Raw genomic sequence first — 26898 nt, 5'->3', positions numbered from 1 at the left:
TGAACTGTTTGCAAAACATGAGAAAGTGTCGGGAACAAAGGGCCGTAGGAGGGAAGAGAAATGGGGGGGGGGAGGGAATCTGCAAGGACTAACAGGTTTTTAGGGAGGAGTACCTGTAGCTACATTCCTTATAGATTCATGCTTCTGGAACAAGGAGTACATGTATCAAATTCTTGAAAATCCAAGACAACTTGTAATAAATAAATGCAAATACCTGTTGAAGTATGACTTCTCCAGGTTGTCCAATCCTATTCAAGAACCAAAAAGGTAATTTGAAAAAGAGAAAAAATGAAAAAGAAAGAGAGAAAGAGAGAGAGACATCAGAAAAACTAAAAAACTGGGGGATATCGACAATCCTGTTATCAGACATCAAGTATTTCAAGTTACACACAGGGCTGATTTGAAGGGGGAAACTTTACTCCTTTACATGTATTTATTTATTTGCAATTTTTAGACGGGCTGGCCCAATTTAGCTTTACAGCTGGTTTAAATGAGGGCTTGTTTAAACAATAATAAGGCCAGGCCACAACATCTGGAGCTACGTTCCCGACTCTTTGTGCGGGTTCTTTAACGTCCCTGCTAACCAGTAAAGAGGAGATGAAGAATACGCGGTCAACGGTTCGTCTTCCTTATCCAAGATAGCATGCGAGAAGTCCCTCTTTTACGGCGAAGTCCATTGCGCGAGTAAAAAAAAAAAAAAAAAAATTCAACGGAAAAAAGTTGATGCTAGCAGGCTGCGGGAAGCTCTTGGAGTGACGTCGATGCGCCGCAGGAGTTCCATGAGTGAGACGCTCGACGAGCTAGCGCGGTGCATCGACATCAATCCAAGAGCACCCAGCGGCGCGCTAACATTATATTTATCTCCACTCATCTTTTTTCCCACGCGACGGACAAGTCTATATTCAAGAAGAGTCTAATCACTTGCAGATGTCACGACAAAAGCAGCATATTCTCCTTAGTTATTTCAGGACCCTGAACATAGGTCCAGTCTGGGGCTTGAACCCTAAACCTTCCGGACAGCAGTCTGGCGCTCTACAAAAGGTGCTAACCAAGCGTGCAGAAAATAGCCTTAGAAAACTGATCAATATTCTTGAACACGTACAACATTCTTGAAAACATCTCTTACCTTTTAGTAACAAGTGTTGTAGCTCTATGGATAATCAATGACATCTCTATCTTCATTCGCTTCTTAATTGCCTGTCAAGCCACAGAAGAAAGTGGTAAAATTGTTTCAACAGGATCATGATTTAAAAAAAAAAAAAAAAAAAGCATAGAGATGGATCGATTTTCCTCCGTTTTATTTAACTTCTAGAAGCTGAGAAGACGTCCATATTGTCTTTAAATCATCCAAGTAACTGAATGCAAATTCCTGAAAACAACCTGTTACTTCCTGTTTGCTGAAAACCTTTGAGGAGCTCTATGTATAATTATATGAATCTTGTATGTTATCTGTTTGCTTAACATTTGGTTATACTGACATGTGCTTTTCATCTCTGAAGGTGTTGAGGTTCATGTTGGAATCATTTACCCTGAACAATAACCATCCAAATCATAGAAAGAATCATTTGTCACCCCCATGGAGCCAAGAACCCAACAGAAGACCTGCACTTTGCTGTTGCATAGTGACAGTCTTTTGAAACTTAGCGCCACCGCTATATGTATAATCATTAAACTGCTTGACGATTACAGAGAAATAGGACAGAATCCTTCACCAATCAAAGCCCAGAATCTCTATAAACAACCTGACTGTGCAGTTACATTTAGTAACAGTAAAATACCTCCAGTGCTTCAGGGATCTTTCCAAGAAGAGAGAGAGATTCTATGAGCACTACCATGAAGTGGTTACTGTCTGCCTCAGGGTCAGTATTGAGATCCTCAGTGACCTGAAACAGAACAACTTAATATTTAACAACACTCTTCATTTTTAATCCTTTTTATTCCCATTTAACAAATGGTAAACACCACAGTGCACACTATTGAGTTATGGATGCACGCGGGAGGTTGCTAAGCGCGAAAGAAGCATAAGAGTTGCTCTTGGCTATCGCCTCGAGCGACTTTAGCTTCTTGAGTGCTTAGCAAACCTCCCAAGTGCATCAATAACTCAATAGTGTAGGCTGTGGTGTTTACCATTTGTTTTATAACATAACATTGATACATATGATGCATGATCCTCGCAAAAATATATGAACTTCATATATTTCATTGTATCTGATAACATTGATACATTGTAGCTAAAGAGTTCCCTGTTATTTAACAAATCTTACGTGATCAGAAAAAACAAACGTGCACAGAAAAATAGTCTTTGCATTTGCTTACGTCAGTAGCGTACACCCATGGGCAAATGGGGGACGCTAAATTGACCAATCAGAGCACGCGCTTTACTTTGGTTATGTTATAATTTATTCTTGGCACTGTTCCCCTTATGTTTCTCATGATTCTTCTGATAATTTGATGTTAATGAACTAATATACTCTTACTGATATTTTTCTATCTTCTGGTGACATTAATGTTTAATTCAGGGATGGAATTGTAAGGGGGGAAATTATATGCTGGTCACTCTTAAAAGTCAAATGGGTTAATACAACTAGCTTACTAAAAAATATATAAAAGAAACTGTTTGGAAAAAAACTTCCCTTGCTGTTGTTATTGATCATTTATTAACTTTAAGGTGGTTGTCTACATACATGTACAGTTTTGGCAGTTCATGAATTACACAAAATTATCTGACTTATCTTCATAGCTTTTTTTACCTCAGTTGAAGAGAGAGAATCATCTGTAGATGTTGTTTCAGAAAGATTCAGTGATCCTGCAAAAGAGGTTACACTGAAAATTACAGCAAGCAAGCAGACCTTTCCAAAATATTCAGCAAATTGTAATCAAAACCCCTTGTTCCTGAGCAATTTAGATTAATTTTTAAGGTGGCCAATTTATACTATCAAGTCAGTTGATAAAACCAAAATTACCAAGTTGTTAGTTATTAAGCTAAAGAGCCTACATCACCATGTAGTTCTAAAAATGTTTTCGTAATCCCCTCAACCCAGAGTGAATTAAAAACATGTAATTTCTTGAGATAAGCGCAATATCAACATGATCAGAATTAACAAAATTTTCAACTGGAAGGTGCACCACCTTCAAAGAGCACCAGCCAATCATCTCTCAGCTAATCTAGAAAGACATGTATAACAGCTCTATTATAAATGTATTAAGGGAAATGGACCTAGTTATATTTCTGATTTCATTATGTTCCGTGTTTCACATTACAGCTTAAGGGGAGGTGGCTGTAACCTTGTTCAGCCTACCTATAACAACCAGTATTTCCATAATTCTTTTACTTATAAGATTACTCACTTAGGGAATAAGCTACCTACATATATTAAACAGTCACCCAATTGAAATGCATTTCATAAAAATTTGGAATTTATTAACATTTTAAATTTAAGGACTAGTTGTCAATGTAATTATTGCTAATTGTAAATCGTTTTCAATGTTCATGTGACAATTTTAGGCTTGGTGAGTATGTATTTACTATTACTATTATCTAGTTTATTATAGTTAGATAACAATTGTTCATTTATTTATTTTATTCAGTTTTTGTCATTGCGTTTTATACACGAGCCTCTGGCTCAGATACTGAGGGCAACCTCAATCCCAAGCTATGACTTTAATAAATTGACTTGATTTGATTTGATTTGATTTTGAAAGGTAGAATTGCTATTCCTATCTTACTTGAGGCTGTGCGGGAATGGGACTTTTTAAAGAGTCCTCCAGATGAACCAATACTGGATGATGATTCTGTTAAAAAGACATAATATGGCAAACAATGCTAATTAATAATAAATTAGTCCAAGTATAACAGTACTCAATGTTTCAAGAACATGTACACTGCAAGTTTGCTACTTCATGCACAGGTGTAAAACAACATCTGGAGGAAACATTTTGATTTTAAATTGTCACATAAAAATATACATGCACATGTACCTTCATGAAGTTACATTACTGTACATGAAATTTTTGCACTGAGTAAATTATTGCATGAGTATATTTAGCCACAATTCTATATAGATTTAAAGTTAAGATTTTCCAAAGGGTTTTTCACTGAATCACTTACGATAAATTTCAGGCTTTTGAACACAACAAAATTTCTTTACATGACATGTACAGTATGATGTAACTAAAATCATGTCATGGATATTTCTTTCCCTTTAATAACCAATCACTGAGATAAAACCCACTAACAAGCTGATTATATAGCATGGATACAGAATGTACACCTGCACGTACCTTTTACAGCCAAAGCAGCACTGTCTGTCATGTATGCCACCAGTTTCGCTCGCTTTTCTCGGCTTTTCTCTGACTTCAAGTACAGATGAGTGGTCAATTCTTTAATCAGCAACTCATGCTCCACCTGAGAAAAATGACAAAAATAAAAAAGACAGTTGGTACGATCAAGTGCACTCTTCGACAGAATGTACCTTAAGTACTCCCAATAGCAGTGTTCTCCTTTTCAGGTGGTAACCGGTAAAATTTACTGCCTCCAACCATTTTTAATTAATACCAGCTAAAATCATTTGAAATTCTTCAGAATTAAACAGGTAAAGGGATTGCATTACCAGTTTGAATGTTTACCTTCAATCACCAGTTGTGCTTGAAACAAGAGAAAACACTGAATAGCCCATCATAGAAAAATTAATGTAAATGCATACACCGCAACAGATCAAAGAAAACTCAAACTTCAATATGTGAAAATAGACTGAAGAGTGACTAAGTTGTGACTGCGTTTAGCTTTGCATCTGTTTGGTTGATATAGAGGCATGCATTTCCTTGACCAATCGCTATATGTAAATGCTGTACATGCAGTGTACAAATAGGGATCACTACTCCCACAGAAAAAACTTCTCCATGGAGCGATACATTATTAAGCAACAGAACTTAATTGTCAGCAAGACAGTTGTACAATGTACCAACACAGTAGTCTTAGCAATAGAATACTATCAAACTTTATCAACCTGATCAGGAACTTTACATCCCATGCATGATCAAGAAGACAAATGAAAGTGGTCTTAAAATTTGCTCAGTTTGTTTAACACACTTTCTCTACTTGCCTTTTTGCGTGACTGCAAATCAAGACGAAGATGTCTCAGTGCCTCTACTCCAGACAAACTTCCCTCAAGTAGAGAAACTGCATGTAGAAATACACAAATAAATTAAATTAAGAACATTTTCATCTGTAAGTCCTGGATATTTTTTTTTAACATATACATGTATGTAAAGTTGTCTTTCCAGCTATCTCTATCTAAAACTCTCTTAAATCATTTGAGAAGATAACTTATTACACGACTCAGGAAGTCATAGGGCCAATAACTAAAATCAACTAATCAAAATGCTCTATTGCCAGTCAATATTCTCTCAGTATTGGACCGGGCACTGTCCTGAATAATACTGCACTTGTGTCCCTTTGAACTTCAGTCGTATAATAAATCTCTTATTAACCAAGCTTGCTCGGTCTGTACTGTCAAGACCTCGGGCCAATATTCTCCCAGTACGGCCCTCGTGCTTGGTTAATAAGATATATATATAACTCTACTCAGGTGAGGGGTCATTTTGTAGACAGACAAGTGCATCAGAATCCAGTTCCAGGGACCTTAATTCTGGCCCAGGGTGTGCATGTACTGTTTTGTGTTCTTAATAAAACTATAATTATCTAAAAGTGCCTCTCTCCAGTAGAGTATAGTTAAGTACTTGCATATTAGGTATTACCAAAGAGACCACAAAAGCAATAAAAATGTGAAGGGGTAATTTGCAATGGATTATTATCTTGCACAGGAGTTGAGTATGTGAAGCAATATTTTGTCATACTTACCACTATCAAACCAAGATAACCTCCAAAGGGATAATAACACACTTTCCAAACATGCAAAATTGAATATATTATTTTTAAATTTAATTTACATTACATACCTGTAGATACAAGAAGCTCTGTAGCATGCAAGTAATATTTCTTTTTCTTATATTTCTCAATCTGTTCGGGGACATTCTTCACTTGATCTCTAAAAACAAGAAAAAAATTCTACATAGAGAGACCTGTTACAGGATTGTACTGTACACATGTATAAGAAGACCAGAGCTGCAAACTGGTGTCTTTGCAGAGTTTCACCAGGTGCTTCAGTCTGGTGCGATCTACAGATGTATGCCTGTAGAGGGACTGAAACACCAACCCATATTCTTCTCTGCTAACTTGACTGACGTGCCAGAGTCAGTTTCTATTTAAGATCTCCTTCCACACCAGTATTCATTCTTCCTCAAGAGTCTGGAACTCTTCAACAGCAGCAGCAATTTTAAAACATGTAACCTCCCAGTGGCCATAAGGAACATGTCAAGTGACTATATAACGCTTTAATGGAGTGTTTGTAAACACTTAAGAAATAGTTTATGACTCTATACATATTACATTAAGTATAACATTAAATATTAAGGAACATTTTATTAAGTTATCATATTCATTAAAAATTTCTTATTTTTTTTAACTTTTAGTTTTACACTTACATGCACATTTATAAATTATATAACTGTAGGTAGTTTACTCAAGTCAGGTGAAGAGTCATGTTTATTCAAAAGAAATACTACAAATAAACTACATGAATCAGTACTGTCATTATCAAGAGGCCATGTACATGTGAACACATACAAGTAACTCTGTGCACATGGAGAGTCACCTGCCGTGCGTCACTGTACAGTTTAAACAAATACTCAATGACAGAAGTAGAGGTGGCCAGTGGTGAATATTTTACCATGCTGCAAAGCAGCAAGCGAAATATTCACTGATAGCCTCCAACATTGACAACGCAGAATTACAGAGAGCTTTCAATAAAAAGACACTTGAAAATCATGCATGAATGTAGCTCAACGCATATAGCAAAACAAAATAATTTAAAATATTTTATAAGTCAGAGTGCTGCATGCTTACCAGGGTTTTGGTGATTGACAACCCTTTACCCCTTGAGAGAGACTAACATCTAATTTGTCCTCATAATAATCACCCCTGAACCACACATCAATGTCATGAGAATAAAACAAATGATCACCTACTAGAAAGCTCTTGATTGCTAAATAATTTCTCCTTGTCAGAGCTGATGGAAATGCGCAGAGAAGAGTAACTTTTAGAGAATATGCAAACTGATGTTGGGGACTGAAAAAGCTTAAAGGAATCAGCAAAGAAGAATTTGATGAAATTTACCAATACTGCATGGGTTGTTTACAACAATAGGCACCAAAATGGTTTGTTTCCCAAATCTTTACTGAAGAGGACAGCATTGAGTTGAAAAAGGAAACTTATTTTCCTTGTCTGAAAACCATCATTGTATCAAAACTAAGCCTTGAGTGCAACCTGAGGGTAAAACACTGTTTTTACCACATGAAAGCAGACTAGCATCCTTTTCTCAATGTCTTAAGCTGACCAATTTAATAATATATATGAGAAAACTACTTACATTCTATCTAAAAGATTTAAGACTTCATTGTACTCCAAGCCATCCATCCAATACTTCTTCAATTCTTCTCTCTTGCAGTGCAGTAATGACTTGCATGCTAACAAATTGTCTCTTAGAGCTTTAACTTTCACAAGAGATGCTGTGTGTAGTTCAAAATTTAATTGTGAAAATTAGCCCCTGAATTAGAAAGATTGAAAAAGCAAAGAAACCCTAGTCTAAACTGGAAATCTCATCTATATGTGTATTGTATTTCCTCCAATAAGAACCCACATCCTTAAACTGATAAGCACCCCCAAGGCACTCCCCTCCTTCACTTTCTAAAATAGGAGGGATACAAGGAAAGAATTGCACATTTATTCATAACTTTTTAATAGTTAATAGTTTAATCGTTTCTTTTCCATTTCAGTCATTTCTTTCTTCGTGTGCTTGCAAACTTTATATGCACCCCCCTTAATTAAGTGCCCTCCCTCCAATACCCCCCTTTTATGAAATGCGACTCAAAGTGGCACCTCCCCTTGGTTTGGCGCCTCCTTTAAACAAGCCTGTCATGAACTACAATTAATTTTAGTGGAGTGTATAACTGCAAAACAATTAGATTCACTTTGTAAAATTACACTTAAAAAAAACTTTTTCTAGTTAGCAAATGTGTAACTTGATGTATGACTGCCAACTGCACCTTCATAAACATTTGAGGTACCTGCTTTGTAAATCAACCCACATTTAATTACTAAATCTTTTTTACACACAGAGATCTTACATCACAATTAAGTGACAACCACACTGGGCCATATGACTAAGTAAAAAAGGAATCAAAACAAACACCCCTTGTTTTCACTTGAATTCAATACACAGGTAATTACCCCCAAAACACAACACAGTCACAAACACAAACCTAAAATTCTTGTTGAAATTCCAGTAAATGTTTGAATGCTTGATTTCAAGTGATCCTGGTGTGCTGCAGAAGGACAAATAATTCAAAGGTTATATGTAGTTCTATTGTCACCAGCACTAATTGCACTTCTCAAGAAGCGTGCCACAGTTCCAATGCTCCTTGTTGTTCTTCAGCTGTATTCTGAACTCTGAGAAGTCATTTACAGTGACACATCAGACACATGTTCATACAACAACTATGTATACAAAGAATAGAAAACATGACACAGAAACAAAAGCAAAAGACAATTAACACAATAAAAATTACAATAATTCCTCCAAAGTTTGTTAAGACCTTTGTCATTTCCTCAATTACAGAATCTCTTACCTTCGACTAGTCTATTTAGCTTGTCATCATATTCGTTCAATTCATGTTGCAACCTTTCTCGTTCAATATCTCTTCTTTCTGCATTATCACTAATGAACAAAATGAATAAATTTCATTTCTTCTCTTACTTTTCTGGTCCAAGGACATCAACAAGTTCATGTATCTCAACATTACCTGCACATTTTAGACATCTACATCATAACCCTTGAATTCTGTACACTGTTTTTACATCATGTGACATTGTGTAATATTGCTCTATCAATCACCAATTTTTTCATTTAATTTATGTTAAGAATCTCATTCCAAACATGGCTCATGATTAAAAGGAAACCTTTTCCTTCGTGGATGCAGACTTGGGAAAGTTTTCCGTATAACCTCATGCTATACTGTCTTTTAATTTAAAGCTGTAATCTCAAAGATAATTCATTATCTTTGCCAGTTTTCTTCATCCAAGAACTGTATGCATAATTAAGTATAGGGCTGTGCAGAATTCTTTACTCAGGGTTTTCTTTTACTCAGGTGTGCAAATTAGTATCAGAAAACTATCACTGTGATTTGATAAGATTCTAGAAGATTAAGCACTATGGGATCCTCACAAAATTAAGAACATTTTATCTTCCTGATACATCCTGGGTTTTTGCAATAGGGAGCAATTTCACTAAACCAGTATTTATTGTTGGTAATTAAAACTGTCTTAACATTAGTTTTTGGGCCAATATTTGAACAAAGTTAAGCCGCTGTTTAACAAAACCACATTCTAAGCTATCTTGAATTTAGCTGAATCAGTCTTTTATCTGAACTTTTATTTTAGTGAACAGTGTCAAGAGCGGCTGAAAGCTACCAGTGGAAGGACATTTGTTTATTAAAAGCAAACCTCTTATAGAGAATACGTATGGCCCATTACTTGCAAAAACTGCAGTTTGGGTTTGACCTCATAAATAACCAGCCCTTAGTGTTTTACTCTTCTTCTCACCAAGTCATCTAGTTCCCCTTCCATACACCTGAGAGTATTGTTATTGTTATTATTAACTTATATTGTGCTAATATCAATATACATTTTCATCAGCACAGAAACCACCCATCTCACCCCAGGGAAGGACATCCACCACACAGTAATCACATGCGTGGGAAATTAATGTCTCCTACCCCTAACCCTGCAGGAGACAGGGCTTATGGTTTCTTTGTCCTTATCCGAGAAGGCTAGAATATCTATCCATTTCTTGATATTATAGAAAGGTAGCAAATTCTCCTCAGTTATTTTAAGACCATGAGTATTGGTCCGGCCGAGGCTCAAACCCTTGACCCACCACACAACATACAATCTGGCACTCTAACCAATTGAGCTAACCGGGGGATGAGTAACTCAGATCATCTAATTTCTCCCTACAATATTTTACTCTTCAATCAAACATTAGGGTAAGAAGAATAATGCAAATGATCAATCTCTTGATTATTTGACAGATTCTTTTAGTCAGTTCCTTAGAAAATGTATTGAGGACAGTGTGGAGAATATGCTTAATGAAGTTAGGATGTAAAGAATAAAAGTAGTCTTTATTGAGGTCAATCAAAACAACTTCAAAGGAAACCTCACACCTCTCAAAGAGGAAACAGAATTGCCCCGTATCCACTGGACATAATAATAATAATAATAATAATAATAATAATAATAATAATAATAATAATAATAATAATAATAATGTTCAATAACAATGTACAAAGTACAAAGGCTGATGCACAGAAAACTACACCAGAGCAGTTGACAACAGAATAATCCACTTTAAGCAGAATACAACATAGTGAGAATACCAGACAGAGTGAGACGCCTGCAAATTTAACTGAAAAATTTGAACGCGGCTGACGGAAATTAATCAATCTTGAAATCCCGGGAGTACTACTAGAAAAATAATGTGCCTGTTTGACGCCAAGTCGTTCTCGAATCACAAAGAGCTTTGATGGAAATGGTAAATAATATCAAGTTTAAGGATGCTCTGCATGGTATTCCGCAATTTGGCAATATTGCGGATTTTCGCGATATCTGCAAACTAGCCTTACTTACAACTGGGCCGGGTACTGCAAAGGAAAGCATTGCGGAAATGTCCATTGCTCAGCTAGCTCGCACTTTCCAATTTTTTGTTTTGATTCAACAGAATTATGAAATAAAAATTACATCTAAACGAACATTTCACCAAAGGTGCTTGATGCATAATCTGGAAGGTTCATGCATCGTCTCCATTTCACTTGCTTTGTGTCGGCCCAAATTTCGAATTCCGAACTGCAAATAGTTCATGTCAGACTCACCTGCTTAGCAACGTGTTTATGACCTGTAACAGCACTTTAGACTAAAAAAAAAGAGACAAAAGTTAATATAAACGAAAATTTTTCCCACAGAATTCATGAGAACTGAAAAGATGAGAATTACTGAGGAATCCTTGGCCTGCTTCCTGCCCTTCAAAGTCGCCATTTTGTTAGTTTTGGGTACCGCTGACAAAATTTCGTGGACTCATCGGTTAGTCAGCTCCAGGGCTTACGGACGGGCTTACGAGCAACAGGAAATCATGAGTCATTTACAGCTTGATTTGCGAAATCTGGTCAGACCAAATATTCTGAATTTGACTCCTTACAGATGTGCAAGGGATGATTACAGTGAAGGTAAATCTCTTTTTATCTGATTTTGAAAATATTTTAAAATGAGCAAACCACGCTGTGCTAATGAAGTGCAAGGCATCGATTAATTAGTCGACGTTATGCAAGCTTCGATCAAACAATGTACATTTCCACGTTTTGGCCAGTTGTGGAGGGAGATAGAATATGAAACAATTTTTGCAAGATTTCCGTATAACCTCATACTTCGTTATGCATACAATTCATGGATAAAAGAAAGTAGAGGTAAAACAACAGATTACCTTTGGGATTACGGCTTTGTTTATTACTGGCATGGCATGAGATTATACGGAAATCTTTCCAATTTATTCATCATACAATCCTCGTGTATGGCAAGCCGATTATGGCATTATTCAATAGTTTTAAATGTAATCAATTCTATATTTACAAATATGTAATATCTTTTATTTGCTCAACTTAATATTTAAATTATTTCAATATATCGCTCTCTATATAATAAATATAGACATAATTTATTTAATCATTAAATGGTTTTAAAAACTATTCCAAAATATGGAATATCAAAATATGTCAGTGAGCTTGGTGTACTTATGATTCATGAAGTAAAAATGGTAAACCCAGATTATGAGAGAAGAACTTAAAGCGGTTTAACTATAACGTGAGTTGATCAATAATCTTTCTGTGTTTTTCTCATACCAGGAGTTCTTCTTGATGCCAATGAATGTTCATATGGATCATGCATTCCAATGGAAGGTGATATGAATCGTTACCCTTCCCCCTACAACTTTGATTTGAAGGAGAAAATAGCAAAGTACAGGGGAGTGAAGAAAGAGCAGATATTTCTTGGAGTGGGTAGTGATGAAGCAATTGACATGGTTGTAAGGGTGTTTTGTACCCCTGGTGAAGGAAGTCTATTGATTACCCCACCCACGTATGGAATGTACAAGGTAAGATTGAAAAATCTTTTCTAAGACCAATTCTAATGGGAACATCATGAAAAGTTTCACCTTTATAAGGCAGAGTAAGCACTTGGACTATATTAAGTGGTCCTGATACTCATAGCTGTCAAATCTTGATACCCAGGCAAAACTGCTGGCTGATCTGTTATTTTAAGCTGGCTACTTTCACCTACATATAGTTTTGGCAATGAAAATTATACAATATTTAGTTTGGAAGTTGTAATCATACAATTATGATATTTACTAGTTACAGGTTAAAATAATTATGAGAATTAATTCTACGTTCAGAATTTGCAGAAACATTTATGTGAACTTGTGGAATGCAAGGTACATCAGAAATTTATAGTTTCAATTGGTTTGAAATAACCTGGTGTCCAAGATAATGTGGCCGCCCACCATTCCTTACTTTTCTTCAACTTTCAAACTTGTTAACAGCCTTGCTCATACTGCAAGAACTTATCTTGGTTTCTCTGGTAAGAAGGATACTAGTTCATTAAAGTGCCACTATGATCAAAATTTCGCATTGCCTTTTCTTTTCACTTCTGGAAACTAGAAGTAAGAAACACTTACCATGCCAAGTTTAATTGCAAAATTCTCACGGGAAGTATGATTATTTCAACCTTGTTTTTCGTTTTTGGTCACCCGTCATTACTCAATTCAAAAATGGCCGAGTGTGGCAAAAAGAGTTTGCACTAGTTGGAGCCTTTCGGAAGTGACATCATATGCACAGCTCGCCCTAAAAAACGTGGCTAAATTTGTATGCCATTTGGAAGAAGAATTCGAGGAAAAATACATCTTATAAAATGCCTAGAATTTCCACTGTGGAGCTCTCACAACACACAAAGCACGATGCGAAAGTGCGCATATGACGTCACAGGCCAACTCATGCATAAAACCGCTTTTCAGTTCAGTCGCTGGCTCTCGGTTGCGAGCTGAGTAATGGTGGACGGATTTTTTGTGAATTTAAGCCAGCTATATCAAGGCGTATTTTGCTTTCATCGACCTAAAAACTATCGCATAGTACAATTCTAACCATATTAACTTGATTGGCACTAAAAAATGTCAAAACCAGCAACAAAAATTTTCGTCGTAGTGGCACTTTAACAGTTTTTGTGATCTTTATGATATTAATAACTATTACTTATTTAGACACTTTGAGAGTAAAGTGTTTTGTCCAAGTATGAAACACATAATTATCACACCCTGCTGTCAAACCTGGACTGCTTGACTAGAGTTTAGCACTCCAACCGTCTCCCTCTGCAATTATTTACTGTTGTCCTAAGATTGAGGATTATGTAAACGGAGTACTTTGTAATAAATTAAATTTTGTTTCATCGGGAGAGATGAAAACGTTTGATTATTAAAAAGCAGAACTTTTTTTCAGGTTGTGGCTGACATAAATAATATTCAAGTCATTTCAGTTCCTCTGACAGAAGAGTTCCATTTGCCAGTTGACGAGGTATTATACTGTGTATTCGCGTATGTTTACTTCACTTCACTCCTGCTTGAGACACTATTAGTCATGCACTTTACATGTTTATGTATTTATGATATGCAGAACCTTTATTTCAGTTTACATGATTTGGTCTCAGGACTCCCCACCCCCCTCCTCCACTGCATTTTTATTGGATTGTGCAGTTGTTGCTTTTTGATGTTGTTATTGTTCTCAGCAATTATTGTCAAAAATTCACACTTTCCCTGTTCATTTTCCAAGTTCTGATTTCATTTTTTGTCAGTTCTTTATAATTAATAAATGAAATGATGATGCCATAACAGGTAAATTATAATTATAAATGCTATTACTGGTGGTGAAGAATTTCAGAGAGAGAAGTGTGGAAAAGTAATGAGTGATCGAGACAGGGTTTCTCCTTAAAATCGCAATACAATATCAAGCAGAAAAGTGATGAGAATAAAGAAAAATATCATTAGGGGATTATTAGTTGATTCAATACTGAAATTCTCTGAATTGACATCATGCGAATTGTATAACTGATGGTAAGGAGAATTACTGATGAGATCTTGGAAGTGAAAAAGGTTAAGGCTTTGATGGCATGCCTCCCAGATGCTAGATGCCAGATCAGCTGTAGTTCTAACTTATAATGCTTTACATTGAGCCGTAGGAACATTTTTTTTTTAGGTTCTGGATGCAGTAACTCCACAAACCCATGTGATCTTTTTATGTTCCCCAAACAACCCAACAGGCAACACACTGGAAACTGACAGGATTATAGGGCTTCTTGAAAGATTTGAAGGAATAGTGGTGGTTGATGAAGCATATGTTGATTTCAGCAATTCTGGGAGCCTGTGTTATCTTTTAGACAAGTATCCACGCTTAATAATTCTGCAGACTTTTTCCAAGGCATTTGGTTTGGCTGGAATAAGGTGAGATTTTTGTCCTAAGAACATCTCTACAAGTTATTTTGATGTTAATATCCTTTCTTAGAGTTTGAAACCCCAAATCATTTATTTTTCTCTACTTGAGCCACTAACAGACCAAGAGGAAATTAACTGATGCATGTTGTGAAAAACTCTTTGTCAAATTTTGCAAAAGTTTTGCTGGTTTCAGATTATCTGTTTCACACACAGTTTGTGAAAGTTGGAAATTTTGATTATAAAAAAAGTTCAATACTCTTTATTTTTCTTTAAAGGTTTGGAATGGCAATTGCTCATGAAGACATCATTGCAATATTCAACAAAGTGAAATTTCCCTACAACATCAGTAAACTCACTGCCCCTATAGTTCACAAAGCACTCGATAATGTACACCTTATGGAGGCTAATGTGAAGAGCCTTGCTGAACAGAAAAAAAGGATTATTGAAGAGCTGGGGAAACTTCCAACAGTGAGAAAGGTAACTGGTGAAGTTGTTACAAGGATATGTATCCCACTTGAATTTTCTTAAGCAAATACATACTATCATATCTACAGCAGTATGTGTGTATGTCATTTAGATTAATAACCCTTAACGTCCTAACATCAGTGTGCATATTCTCCATACTTTTCTTCATACATTTATTAAGGTGCTGACAAGGAGAATTTGTTTAACAATCATTAGTTGAATTGGTAAACATTTCCTTTATTCTTGTGACTTTCAGGTATGATGTAGGGTGGGGGGTGGGGGGGGGGGCATTATAAGCAGGGCTTGATACCAGTGGTAGCCAACTAGCCACAGACTAGTAGAAATTCAGTTTTGACTTAGGGTTTTTATTTCCACTAGACATTTTGGTAAGTAAACAAACTGAAATTGCAATGGCATCTAAGTTGTCACGAGCCACATGGCTAGTAGGTTGAAAAATTAAGTGTCGAGCCCTGACTAAGGAGAAATAACATGTACATGCTGGTCATTCCAAGGGGTCAAGGGGTTAAGAGTGATCTAATATTTCAAATTATTATATGGCTGTGTCTCACAAAGACTGGGAACTACAGAATTCACGAATTTGATTGGCTGAAATCAGTATTGAAAGCGGTCTAGATTTTCCCATCTAGACCGGCATCTAGACCGGTCTAGAAAAAAAGGTACAAAAAATGTAAAAAAATAGCATGTAAGACACAGCCATATAATAAACATCTCATTAACCAAGCTAGGTCGGTCTGTATTGGAGAACCTTGACCTCGGTCGCTGGTACAAACCTCACTGCGTTCGGTCTGTACTGGCGACCTCGGTCAAGATTCTCCCATACAGACCTCCTGCACAGTTAATAAGAACTAAAATATAAGTCTTGTATAGTTTGGTTAGAAGTTTAAGGTAATAAATGACCATGAGACATTAGAATTGCAATGTGTGAAAATTTAACAAACTTGCCAGCTATTCGACCTCGAACTGACACATAAAGAGAACATAAATTTTGTATTTTCGTCTCTCTCTTTTTTAGATTTTTCCCTCAGATAGCAACTTCGTGTTTCTAAGGATAGACCACGCCTATGAGATCTACAGGAAAATGGCCTCAGAAAAAGGAGTTGTGATTCGCTATCAAGGATCTAAAGTCCATTGCAAAGATTGTGTTAGAATTACCGTTGGGACCTCGGAGGAAAACGATGTACTGCTTAAAACCTTGAAGAAAACCATAGCTGAGCTGGATGAAGCTCCAAATGGTTCAGCCAAAATCATGATTTAATTTTTGTGGAATTTCCCTCATGTTTTAGTTCATTCTAGAGCCAGTTCTTTTCAGAAGAGATTGTCGGCTCTATTTAGTCTCCAAAACAGTATATACCAAGGGGCGACAAATATTGATACCTTTCTTGTCTAACTGAGAGAGAAAAACAGCAAAGAGAATGCTTTTAAACACAGCGTTCAACGTTGTCATGACTAGTCGGCCTGCTTTTAGAGTACAAATAAAAACATAAAAGAAACAGTAAGTCATATGGTGTTTTGAAATCGTATAACCTTTCTAGTGAAGCTCAAAATAGAATTGTACAGAATACCCGTACTTGAATAAGCTTTGTGCCCGACAAGGCTCGAGTTATCCTTTTTCCTTCTTTTGTTTGCTTAAACAGATATTATATTCTTTTCAATTTTCTTTCAGCTGTCGTTTCTTATGTTTTCCTTAGTTAGAAATTTTGCACGGGAAATTGGCGAGCAGCCTGGCCAGGAATGATCCTCTTGCGCATGCCCAACGTTTCACCGCTGTTTTCATCGGATAACCTATATTTCGGAAAGTAAGAGATAACGAAAAAAAAAAAGCTTCAAAATGTTCTGAAAAGGCCATTAAACGTCTTGGAATTTTGTGGTTTGAAGAGAATAAAACGCTTTACGCTGCTCGGGGTTTCCTGTTGCTTTTTTTTTTTTCTGCTGAACGCTGGGAACAGGCAGGAATTTACGGGCTTAACTTCCGAAATTTTAGGTGGTGTTACTCAGTGTAAACAAGGATGATGTATTTATATCTCGTTCTATTTATTCTCTGTAGATCTAGAATAAACTTGAAAGTGAAAATTCATTTATTCGTGTACGAAACTGATACTTCACAGCTGTAGCTGAAAGCCTAGTCGTGTTCTTGTACTATGCCATTTTGTTTATCCATATGAACCTCTCTGCAGTGGCGTTCTCTGTCCCAGAGCGGCGTTTATTCAACAACTTAAAGCAAAACAAACAGTAAATCTTGATAACCTCTCTCACCCCTGTTCAGTATACCATACGTGATTCTCTCCTTCCGGTTTAGGCACGCCATCCCCTCGCCAAAAGTGCCAAATCAAGATGTGACGTTGAGAATATCTGCCAGTGTATACGAGTATGTTGCAAAATAATATCAATCAGCATAACCACCGTGTCTTACATAAGCCAGCTTGGAAAGTTTCGACGCGCACCAAGGTCGACTGTTTTAGTAACTGTTGTGGGCCTTGTGTCCTTAGTCGAGCGGAGAGGGATATTCAAGGTGGGATGCGGGATTTCATATAAGGGACTTAAGGAAACTGCAACGGAAAGGATAACGAGAGCGTGGCGAAGAGAACGATCTACACTGAGTGGCAAAAGTAGTTCAGGTACGCCTCCCCTTCAGGAACCCTCCAATCAACAAAAAGAAGACATCGTGTAATTACTCTCCAGTAAGTCACTCGGAAGTCCCCCTTCCCTCTCCCTTCACCCCCCCCCCCCGAACAATGTTGCCTGAAACTATATTTTTAGCGAACTCTCTGTAACCATAGGCAACAAGGAAATGGGGGAGAAAGGGAGATGAATGCAACTTATAAAAAACTCAATTAGTAGTAGAGCATGTCAAGACTTTTGCCACTCATCGTAGTAAGAAGAACAACAGTGATGCACGTTTGTTAAAAATTTTGTATGTATCCTAGCCGTTATAGGCTAATAGCAACGTGAAATCGACAAATCGTTCGAAGTCTGAGTGCGTGAAACCCGACGGCAAACTATTCGCGTTCCTATTTTCAATTCAACGCCACTGCAAGGGTTTGGCTTTGTTGCAGCCGGTAAACCCACCGCGCTAAACACTACTACGTCGGTTAAGAAGAAAAGTAAGTTCATCGACGTCTCCAAAGCATCGCTATCATGACACCTCAGAATCTCCCTTCATTGCAAGCCCCTCATAATGTTTGTGCAGCTGGCAATTTTGAGTGGGCCTTGAGTAGATATAAAACGATGTGAGGCGAATTCGCTATTTTCTACCTCAAGGCTCTCGTAACTTCACCGCTCGTTTTGAAGGTGTCAGTGAGGTACACGTTTGGTCGGTTATCAGTTAAAAACATGTCATTTAAACAAGGAACTGTTGTAGAACACTGATTCAGGTGCTAAACTATCGATTAAAAAACAAGTGCCTCCCAAAATGAGGAGCCTCCTTGAACAAAAATTCTAGTTCAAAGAGGCTGAATTATTTGCAATAGAATAAATTGATGGGTTCCCAACAAGTAAAATGACAGCTTCGTTTCATGCTGTAAGTATTATCAATTTTTATTAACATAAACTTCAAGTCGCAAAATAAGTTATTTTAAATTGAAACCTTTATTAAGCTAAAAATTGCAGGTACAATGTATCTGCAAAAATGTTGCGAGATACAAATTCCATGCACTTGTTACTTTACTATCATATTGTGATATTTCTGTAATTCTGTAATTTTTCCTAAACTAAAAAAACAGAAGTTCTCTAACATTAAATAAAATGAGAAACTGTTATTTTTAGGCCTAGTTCAACTAGGCGTAGTATTTCTATGATTTCTATTTCGCCTCTAGCAAGTAATAATTAATTTTAACCGTATCTTGATGGTTTTACCAACCATGTTAGGAACTAAACTCAAGATATCAAACCTCCCTGAGAGTAAAACAATTTACGTTCAAGTAGTGCTTAGTCCTCCCCACCCCCACCCCCACCCCCACCCCCTTCCTTTCCTCAGCCTTGCCGTCTTCGCACGAACACGGAACAATAGGCTACTTTGTAAAGACTACAGATATCCCAAAGTGCCTTCTACAAGGTAAATTGACTCCTGATTTTAAAAGAAAAATGTCTGATTATAAGATCAACGCTTAATGATATCATTGCTGAAAAGCTTAAAAGTTAAAATCATAAGTTCCTATTTTGAAAATTACTGTTTAGGACACTCTGAAAATGGTCCATTGATCTAGAACTGATACGTTGTGAAAAGGTAACCAGACCGCTGTTTTTTAGCCGGTTGTTTTATCTAGCACATCTCTGGGAATAAGAGCTTAAGTGGCGTCTTTTTGCGACACGATGATGCCCGAAAGATACATAAGTTCCGATACGTTCTTCTATTCGAGCCACACACGGGCTTCCTCGGCGCATGTATGCGGCATTCCTTCCTACTCGGGCATGGCTTTAGTTTAACTGGAGCATTGCATTCTCCAAAATAATGCAAAGTAAGATTCTCATCAGCATCATTCTGCAATGCACAAGTAGCTGTGCACGCCTTAAGTTCCTGTGGGCTCTTTCCAGGGGAGTCCCTGGGATTATTTTGCAATGTGCAAGCGGCATGGCACGCTTTAAGATCTTTTGGTCTCTTTCCGAGACACATTGCGACACGTAAGTGACATACACTTGTGTACCTTTTTCCATTGGACCCACATACAGGTCCATTTGGTGCAGATTTGCATTCTTCCAATTTCGGGCATGGCTCTTGTGTGGCCGGTGCATTGCATGCTCCAATGTAATGCAGAGAAAGAGAGACATCGTTTTTCTTCCGCAATGCACAAATGGCTTTGTCTAGGTGACAGATACTTTCGTATGTTTTACGATTCGAACCACACACGGGTCGAGAACTGGTCGGACAGTGTCTGGGACACGATGTAATCGGTAGGAGTTTTCTGGAGTTTTTACAAAAACCTGAAACAAATTTAAAATAGCCCTTGTGTTAGACATGCACTATGGGCTGAAATAGATACTAATCAAAATATGATGTCTAGGTTTAACAACCTATGATTGCCCTTCGCCTGTATGTTAGCCTTGTGATTTATGGTAGTAATCACGGTTATAACTGTAATTTGTCAGTATTTTATAAATAACTAAATGATTAAACAATAATGACAAAAAGCAATTATATGAAGTTCTGAAATCAGTGTAGCAGTTCTCGTGAAAAAGCTGGAATTAATTGAAAATAATTTTTTGTTATCAAAACAGAAAAAATCCTGTAACTTAATTAACACAGCGGTCAAACGTGTTTGCCCAGCCGCGTGCAATTTCCCGCGCAAAATTTTGAAGAAAAAAATAATCAACATATAATAATCCAAATATACGATGCTAAATCAAAATTTTCATGGAAATGTGCGAGAGGAAACCAAACAAAAGAAAAGGAAGACTTGGGACTTCTCCAACACATAGCCTATTTGAAAACAGGTACTCTTTTGATTTACTATTTTGATTTAGGCTTTATAAAAAAAGTCAGTGTAAGCTGTTATAAGATTGTGACTGACTAGATTGTGCATTTGTTTCGCTCGAAAGCCACGACGCATCCTAAGACGACCAATCGTTTTAAACGATGTTCGCACATGCGCGACGTTTAACCGCTGAAGAGACGTAGGAAAATTGAATGATTTTTACTAATTGTACTTTTTAAGTCAAAAACTAAATTAACAAAGCCAAATGTGACTATAGCGCCGTCGAAATACAAGGTGCTAAAAATTCCAAACGCTTCTGCTTAATTCAAAATCATGTCTAAAATCAAATTCTCTTTTATTAACTCGCCATAGAAAAGTGTGCGAAAAAAAAAGAAATCCGTAGCGGTTTCCGTCTTTATTACATCCATTTTGAAATCACTGGTGGTCCCTGTAATCTGATTGGCTCTAATTGGTGCGATTTATTCACGAATCGCACCATTTTTTTGCTCTAAATCGTATCATTTTACGCTTGACTGAGTCTTTGACCTATGACGTCAGTCTTTCTGTTCTGCATACAAAATAAGATGTAAAAGCGTTTCCGGTTCCTTTTATTATTTAAAAACCGGCTCAGTACTGCATCAGTAAAACATTTGAATTGACCAAGTCCTGTATTTATACGATTTCAAAATAGATGTAATAAAGTGGTAATTGAACCTCGTGCAATTTTGGTCTGAAATCATACTTGTGATTTCAAATCACACGTATGATTTCAGCCCAAACTGCACACCACTGAGTTCAATTACCATTATTAAGCAGAGGAGGTTCTTAAAAAGAACGGTATGCGTGGAGGTAGTGCTTGTTCCCCGTCAAATGTTTTGTCAAAAAATTGCCAAATTTAGGGTTTCTCGTCAGTTTTCAATTCACTAAATTTGGCGTGAATAGCAATGAGGCCGATGAGTTATTGTTCTTTTGTTCGTTCCGCTGTTCGAAAGTACCACCTGATTAGCTCAGGTTGTAGAGCGTCGTACTGCCGTGCTAGAGGTCGAGGATACGAGCCTCGGACTGGAATGAAAAACAGCGTCCTCAAATAACCGAGTAGAATGTGCTTCCAGTGATATGACATCTGCTGACGGTTAAACGTTTTATTTCCAAAAATTTCCTTAACTCTGGGGCACCTGCAAAATTCCCTTTCAAAAATTGTCAACTGCTCAATGTAGTCTAGCCAAAGTTCCCCACTGCGGAGTTGTAAAGGCATATTCATAAATGGAATGCGCTCTTCAAACGGCCACCACTGTGGTGAGGAAACGGAAATCAAGTTAACGAGATTAATGGTCATTAGCAAGCGATATGTAATCTGATAAAAGACTCTAATTAGTTACACTGTCTCAAGGATTGCTTCAAATATCACGCGATGTTTACTTCTTCTCATGCTAAAGTCACTTTATTAAGCGCGATTTTTAAAATGTTTTCAGCCCGAAACCCATTGTAATGAGTTTGGTTTTCAGAAAATTAAGCGACTTTGAATATTAATTGAAAATACCCATCCCCAAATAGTTCCAACCTGGATTAAACAGTGAAACAGAAAACATTCTGTAAGCCGTAGTGCTTATGAAAGGATAATAATTAAAAATTTTTACATTGCTTGCGGAGAGTATTCGTGAGCAATGGCAGCAGTATAATACTGGTTTACAAAATATCACAGGAAAGCGTGCGTCGCAATACTATGTTGTAGTGCCGTTGGAAAAACACCATATCTGCGAATTGTCACAAATCAGTAACGGATATATAATGATTACAGTTAACACTCGAATAAGGTTTGTTTGGGCCAAAAACTACGCAAAGGGCGTTTTGGGATATTTTTGCCTTGTACGCTGAATACTCCATTCTCGAGGAGCTACTTTAAGTCTCAAAATTCTACGCCACCCAGCTGAATCACCATTGTATTGATGGATGACACTCAAACCGATGTAGGATCTAACTTTAGAAGAACAATGCCATTAATGCAGAACGAATGAAATGCAAGAAGTATTGAAGAACTAATCTCATGCAGTAAACAGATCGCTGTGAGCTCTGAAAAGGATCTTCTCCAAATTTCGCCTATCCAATTTAAGATAACGTGATCCTTGTGTTTTCGAGTTTGCCGTGTTCTTGCGTAACGATATACAACCTGGTCGAGAACACTGAAAATCTCAGAGTGACATTGATCCATAGTTCAACAAATTCTCTTCTAAAAATAACTTTTTAATTAGAAGGTATCCATTTCAGGTCCTCCTCGTTGGTCAAGAAATAAACCTTCACGAGCACCACTTGATCGAACCAAGTGAACGACTCGAATCGCGAGAAAATTCCCGAAGAAGAAATCCTAAGTTTAACTTAAAGGCCTTTGGCGCGACGGAAACCAGTCAAATCAGCAAGTTAAAAAACAGGGCCTAAAACTTACTGTTCTTTTATTTTAGTTTGTACCTCTAATTGGAGATCACGACACTTACTTTGCATGGTCCATCATGTCAAACTACACCCAACTTGATTTAGAAGCTAAGTTTAAATTTGTGCCAACGACATTTGGACTGGAAAAATCCACTTTCATAATCACGCACAAGAAAACAGTCCCGAACTTTCGCTACCAAAGTTCGAGTAGGCAAAATTAATTCAAGTAGACGAAAGAACAACCGGCACTTGTGTTCCGTCTGTTACATATCGCTCTCCACCTAACACAGAGTTTTAAAAACTAAAGAGTAAGTCGTTTTTTTTTTCGGATATAGTCTATACTTATTTTTAAAATCGATGCATGATTATTCCATTCGATAAATACCGTCAATGCTCAAAAAACGCCAAGGCGCTCCATTCAAAAATAGGTTTAGACGGGATAGCGCCTAGGGTGAAAGCAAGAAACACGGCCAGATGCATTTATGATGGTCACTTTTTTGTCTTTCTTTCTTTCTTTCTTTCTTTCTTTTTTCTGTTTTCTTCCTTTCTCCCTCTCATTATTTCTTTTCTTCGTTCGAATTCGTTTGTTCAATCGCAAAATGTCCGCAGTTAATATACGATAAACTATCAAACAAGGTTTAGTTACGCATATTTTTTTTCAACTTGAACGCACGCGATGGGTCATATATTATAATGCTCGTGTTTATTTTCCAAACAGAAACGGTAAAATGAATGACTAGCGGACGAGAGTACGTAAACACGACCGTAGCTTTACGTTGAAAGTTACTTACATTTGCAATGTACACTGCCAACTGAACGACTATATAAAAAATAGAAGTGAACTGGAGGCCGTATCATCTGAAAATATACGACCGGCTTAACACTAAAGTTACAGTGGTACCTTGGTCTCACGGGAGATGATGAAATCACTTCAGGATGGAAGTCTTTAGTCTTTCAAGCCAATTAACCTCTTCCTTTGTTAGCTCGTTCAATCATTATGGCTCAACCGCAAATTTGCCATTCACAAAAGATTATTTGAATGCTTGCCCTTTTTAAGAAATACTCAAAATTTCATATCATTTTTGTACTAATACCTTAGTTTTTTACTTATCTAAAGAAAACACATTTAGCACTCGGTAAGATAAAATAAAACTAGAAGCGTTTTTTTTTTTTTTTTTTCAATGAAATTGATCCTCTAGCGACTGGATTGCGCAGGCAATAGTTTCCTTACCTAAAGGCATGAGCTCCAAGAATTTCTTGCCTCGGCACTTCGTATAGATCAAGTGACAAGCATTCATGTAAATCTGTCCATCGTTGCCACATGCAGGTTCTCCTTTAAACCCGTCGCACTGCCTTAAAATTGGGCACCCAAACGGTCCATTTCTTCGGCTATCCTTCGTTAAGATCATTCTTGGCGATTCTGGTTTTCCACACTCTCCCTTGTATTGCGGAGTTAATCTGGTATTATGGTCTTGTTTGGCATAGCACCGGGCGACTTTAAAGGCACAAAACGACGCATAGGTTTTATTGTCACTTCCACATACCTTCTGTGGCACGGAGTTAGGCTTTGTGCAGCCAGGCCAAAGAAAGTAACGCAGACCGCACGACAATTTTTTGTATTTTACGGGTTCCGGCTTCCCTCCGGAAACTGCAAGTAATAAAGAAAAAGATGATATAAAAGATGAAAATACCTCGGAAGACCGGGTAGGAACCAAGGAAGACAGAAAAAAGAGTCTACTTTAGAGAAAACTTCGATTAAGTATCGTATGACCGAGACCAAAGTAATCGTAACAACTTACATGGTCGAAAAGATCCGATCACAACTCGGTAAAAAATCGCGAGAAAAAATGTCACATCTCGTCTTGAATTTGATTGGTAGAGTAAGTGGCCTGAGTTTTCTGGACCTATCACAGAGTGAAGTCAAGCTAAAGAAATCTTGGATTACCTTCAATTCTCAATAGAAAATTACTCACAATTGCTCGACAGCCCAAATTTTTTTAAGGTTACAGCAGGTGATCTTCGACAAATCAGAAATCAATTATTCAACAAGTTCCCTATCGTATAGCATGAATACTCTATTGGGTTTCGTGTTTCGAGTGATCAAATTTTTCCACTTCGATGGAATGAAAAATTTTTCCATTTCGGTAAAAGGTATCTGCGCAGCTAGATACCACACAAAAATTTTCTAATGCGTATCCCTTCGCGGTAACTTTTCAGTATCAATTTCTCGACGCAGGAATCTCGTGCTTTGAATCCTACTACATTTGACACGTTCTGTATACATAGCATTTTAAAAGAAGCTGTTATAATACTTACCTGATAGAAATAAAACAGCAGCGAGGCAGAGAGGCCTAAGTTCTTTCCTCATTCTTAAATAACAGTTGGGCGAAGGAGTCTAAGCGTAGGTTTAGAGGCTCTCTTTACGATCTGTTCAGCGTCGTTAGAGAAATAAAACTCATCCCTGAATGATACACGGTGGCATATATATATATCCAATCATAGGCCCAACCCATTAACACTGGGATTATACAAGAGGTGAAGTTCTCATGCCTATTTTCCGACTCCATAAAAGTTTCCTTTTTATTAGATCAACACAGATAATGCCCGTCTATGGCATTAGAAGGCATTTCTTTTATTGAGTTTGTTAGAGACAGTTTCATGCTGAGTTCGACCTCGGATGACCATCTTATTTTGAATGCCGCACGACTGTTCTAAATTACATTTATTTCCCCACAGAAAGTACTCAAGGTCATAATCTTTAAGAGACCAAGAGATGGGTTTATACATTGTTTTCATGAGTTTCCCAGAGATACTTTCTCTTTTAGTTGTTTACCTGATCAATTGAAGTCACTGTGTTACTAATTCCATTCAAACTCACAATGTAATTTTTAGTAACATAAATGTTTTACGTGTTTTAACCGGGGTTAAGTGACACCTAATTCTGCAGTACTCAATGCTGCCCTCAAAAAAATTTCCCGTAAGTTAATTGAATAAGCAGATCTCTACATATTTTCAGTTTGATTAATTCATCTTTACTGTTATTGCTTTTTTCATATCATCACTTGAAATATGTTTTACCCGCAATAACAAAGGCACCAGATTAACTGGGGATCAATCGAGGTTTTAGGAATAATAATAGGAGCACCTTATTTTAATCGCAAAACTTTATCCTCGTCAACCTCAGTCTAATTGGCTTGTTTCAAACGAAGTGGTAAACAAAATTGTCCCGGTCTTTTATTCGAGTTAAAAAAATATTTCTCATGGATCAGGAAGAAAATATTTGTAGTGGTGAGGAAGACAGAACCTGGGAACGTATAAAGAAAATAAAAACGCTTGTGAGCAAAGGAACCCGGCAAACAATCGATATTTTCAACTCTTGTTGTTACAAAAAGCGAGCTCATTTGGGATATAATGTTAATTATGCTGTCCAAAACCGGGCAGCAGTTATAAGACAATTTTGTTTGTGTTATATGAATTATTAAATGTAATTCATTCATACCAAACTCTGTTAACTCTCGCACACCTTTTTAAGCTCCACGAAAATATATTTTTAACATATTACATATATGGATTTCAAAGAAGAAATTCCGGCAAAGTCTGCATCGGAGACTTGAGCAGTAATTTCACAAGGAATCTAAATACATAAAGTTCCATGGTGGATTTACGCTTTGATTAACTCATCTTTATTTGACTGTGATCAAGTGATAACAGGAAAGGAATTCAGAATTATTCTAAAGTGAATTAAATTCCCTTCTACCTAACAGAGAAATTCATGCAATTCTTGGATAAGAATAGAGTAAATAACCACGGCTTCGTGCTTATGTATTTCTTTTTAAGAATTGAACTGGAATACAATTAATAACTTCTGTCTCGATATT

The 26898-nt window shown here is 36.9% G+C and overlaps 3 protein-coding genes across 4 annotated transcripts in view; 1 reads left to right on the top strand and 2 right to left on the bottom strand.

The window, feature by feature from the left end:
- Window positions 1–11246, bottom strand: part of LOC111341982 (exocyst complex component 4) — a 29278-nt gene extending 18032 nt beyond the window's left edge. For both annotated transcript variants that reach the window (XM_088759239.1, XM_088759242.1), the window contains exons 1-13: window positions 11165–11246; window positions 11044–11084; window positions 8746–8834; window positions 8380–8442; window positions 7488–7626; window positions 5959–6047; window positions 5103–5179; window positions 4282–4405; window positions 3727–3792; window positions 2751–2806; window positions 1779–1883; window positions 1127–1197; window positions 215–248 (exon numbers count right to left, since the gene is read on the bottom strand). In XM_088759239.1, coding sequence (XP_088615365.1) covers window positions 215–248; window positions 1127–1197; window positions 1779–1883; window positions 2751–2806; window positions 3727–3792; window positions 4282–4405; window positions 5103–5179; window positions 5959–6047; window positions 7488–7626; window positions 8380–8442; window positions 8746–8834; window positions 11044–11084; window positions 11165–11206 — 996 coding nt within the window. In that variant the 5' untranslated portion in view covers window positions 11207–11246. The remainder of the gene's footprint in view (window positions 1–214; window positions 249–1126; window positions 1198–1778; window positions 1884–2750; window positions 2807–3726; window positions 3793–4281; window positions 4406–5102; window positions 5180–5958; window positions 6048–7487; window positions 7627–8379; window positions 8443–8745; window positions 8835–11043; window positions 11085–11164) is intronic.
- Window positions 11237–17259, top strand: LOC111341989 (uncharacterized). Its single transcript, XM_088759286.1, has 6 exons — window positions 11237–11394; window positions 12067–12314; window positions 13711–13785; window positions 14464–14708; window positions 14975–15176; window positions 16198–17259. Exons 1-6 carry the CDS (start codon window positions 11301–11303, stop codon window positions 16438–16440), a joined length of 1107 nt encoding a protein of 368 aa, XP_088615412.1. The 5' UTR covers window positions 11237–11300; the 3' UTR covers window positions 16441–17259.
- Window positions 17260–18747: 1488 nt separating this feature from the next.
- LOC148742744 (agrin-like) lies at window positions 18748–25493 on the bottom strand. Its single transcript, XM_088759184.1, has 3 exons — window positions 25337–25493; window positions 24252–24668; window positions 18748–20102 (listed from the first exon to the last, which is right to left on the bottom strand). The coding sequence occupies exons 1-3, from the start codon at window positions 25386–25388 to the stop codon at window positions 19444–19446; spliced, it is 1128 nt and encodes a 375-aa protein (XP_088615310.1). The 5' UTR covers window positions 25389–25493; the 3' UTR covers window positions 18748–19443.
- Window positions 25494–26898: the final 1405 nt, after the last annotated feature.

Source organism: Stylophora pistillata, chromosome 1 (genome assembly GCF_964205215.1).
Source record: "Stylophora pistillata chromosome 1, jaStyPist1.2, whole genome shotgun sequence".
NCBI lineage: Eukaryota > Metazoa > Cnidaria > Anthozoa > Scleractinia > Pocilloporidae > Stylophora > Stylophora pistillata.
The sequence above is the reverse complement of the archived record's forward strand: the minus strand, read 5'-3'. Positions and strand labels throughout refer to the sequence as shown.

What these genes read in the sequence shown, in the direction of transcription:
- LOC111341989 (XM_088759286.1), top strand. Translation starts at nt 11,301, where the DNA reads ATGAGTCATTTACAGCTTGATTTGCGAAATCTGGTCAGACCAAATATT. An exon ending in AAGGGATGATTACAGTGAAG is followed by an intron (nt 11,395 to 12,066) that starts GTAAATCTCTTT and finishes TTCTCATACCAG; the next exon opens with GAGTTCTTCTTGATGCCAAT. An exon ending in TCCATTTGCCAGTTGACGAG is followed by an intron (nt 13,786 to 14,463) that starts GTATTATACTGT and finishes TTTTTTTTTTAG; the next exon opens with GTTCTGGATGCAGTAACTCC.
- LOC148742744 (XM_088759184.1), bottom strand. Translation starts at nt 25,388, where the DNA reads ATGAGGAAAGAACTTAGGCCTCTCTGCCTCGCTGCTGTTTTATTTCTA. An exon ending in TGCTGTTTTATTTCTATCAG is followed by an intron (nt 24,669 to 25,336) that starts GTAAGTATTATA and finishes TATTACTTGCAG; the next exon opens with TTTCCGGAGGGAAGCCGGAA. An exon ending in CTTGGAGCTCATGCCTTTAG is followed by an intron (nt 20,103 to 24,251) that starts GTAAGGAAACTA and finishes AATTTGTTTCAG; the next exon opens with GTTTTTGTAAAAACTCCAGA.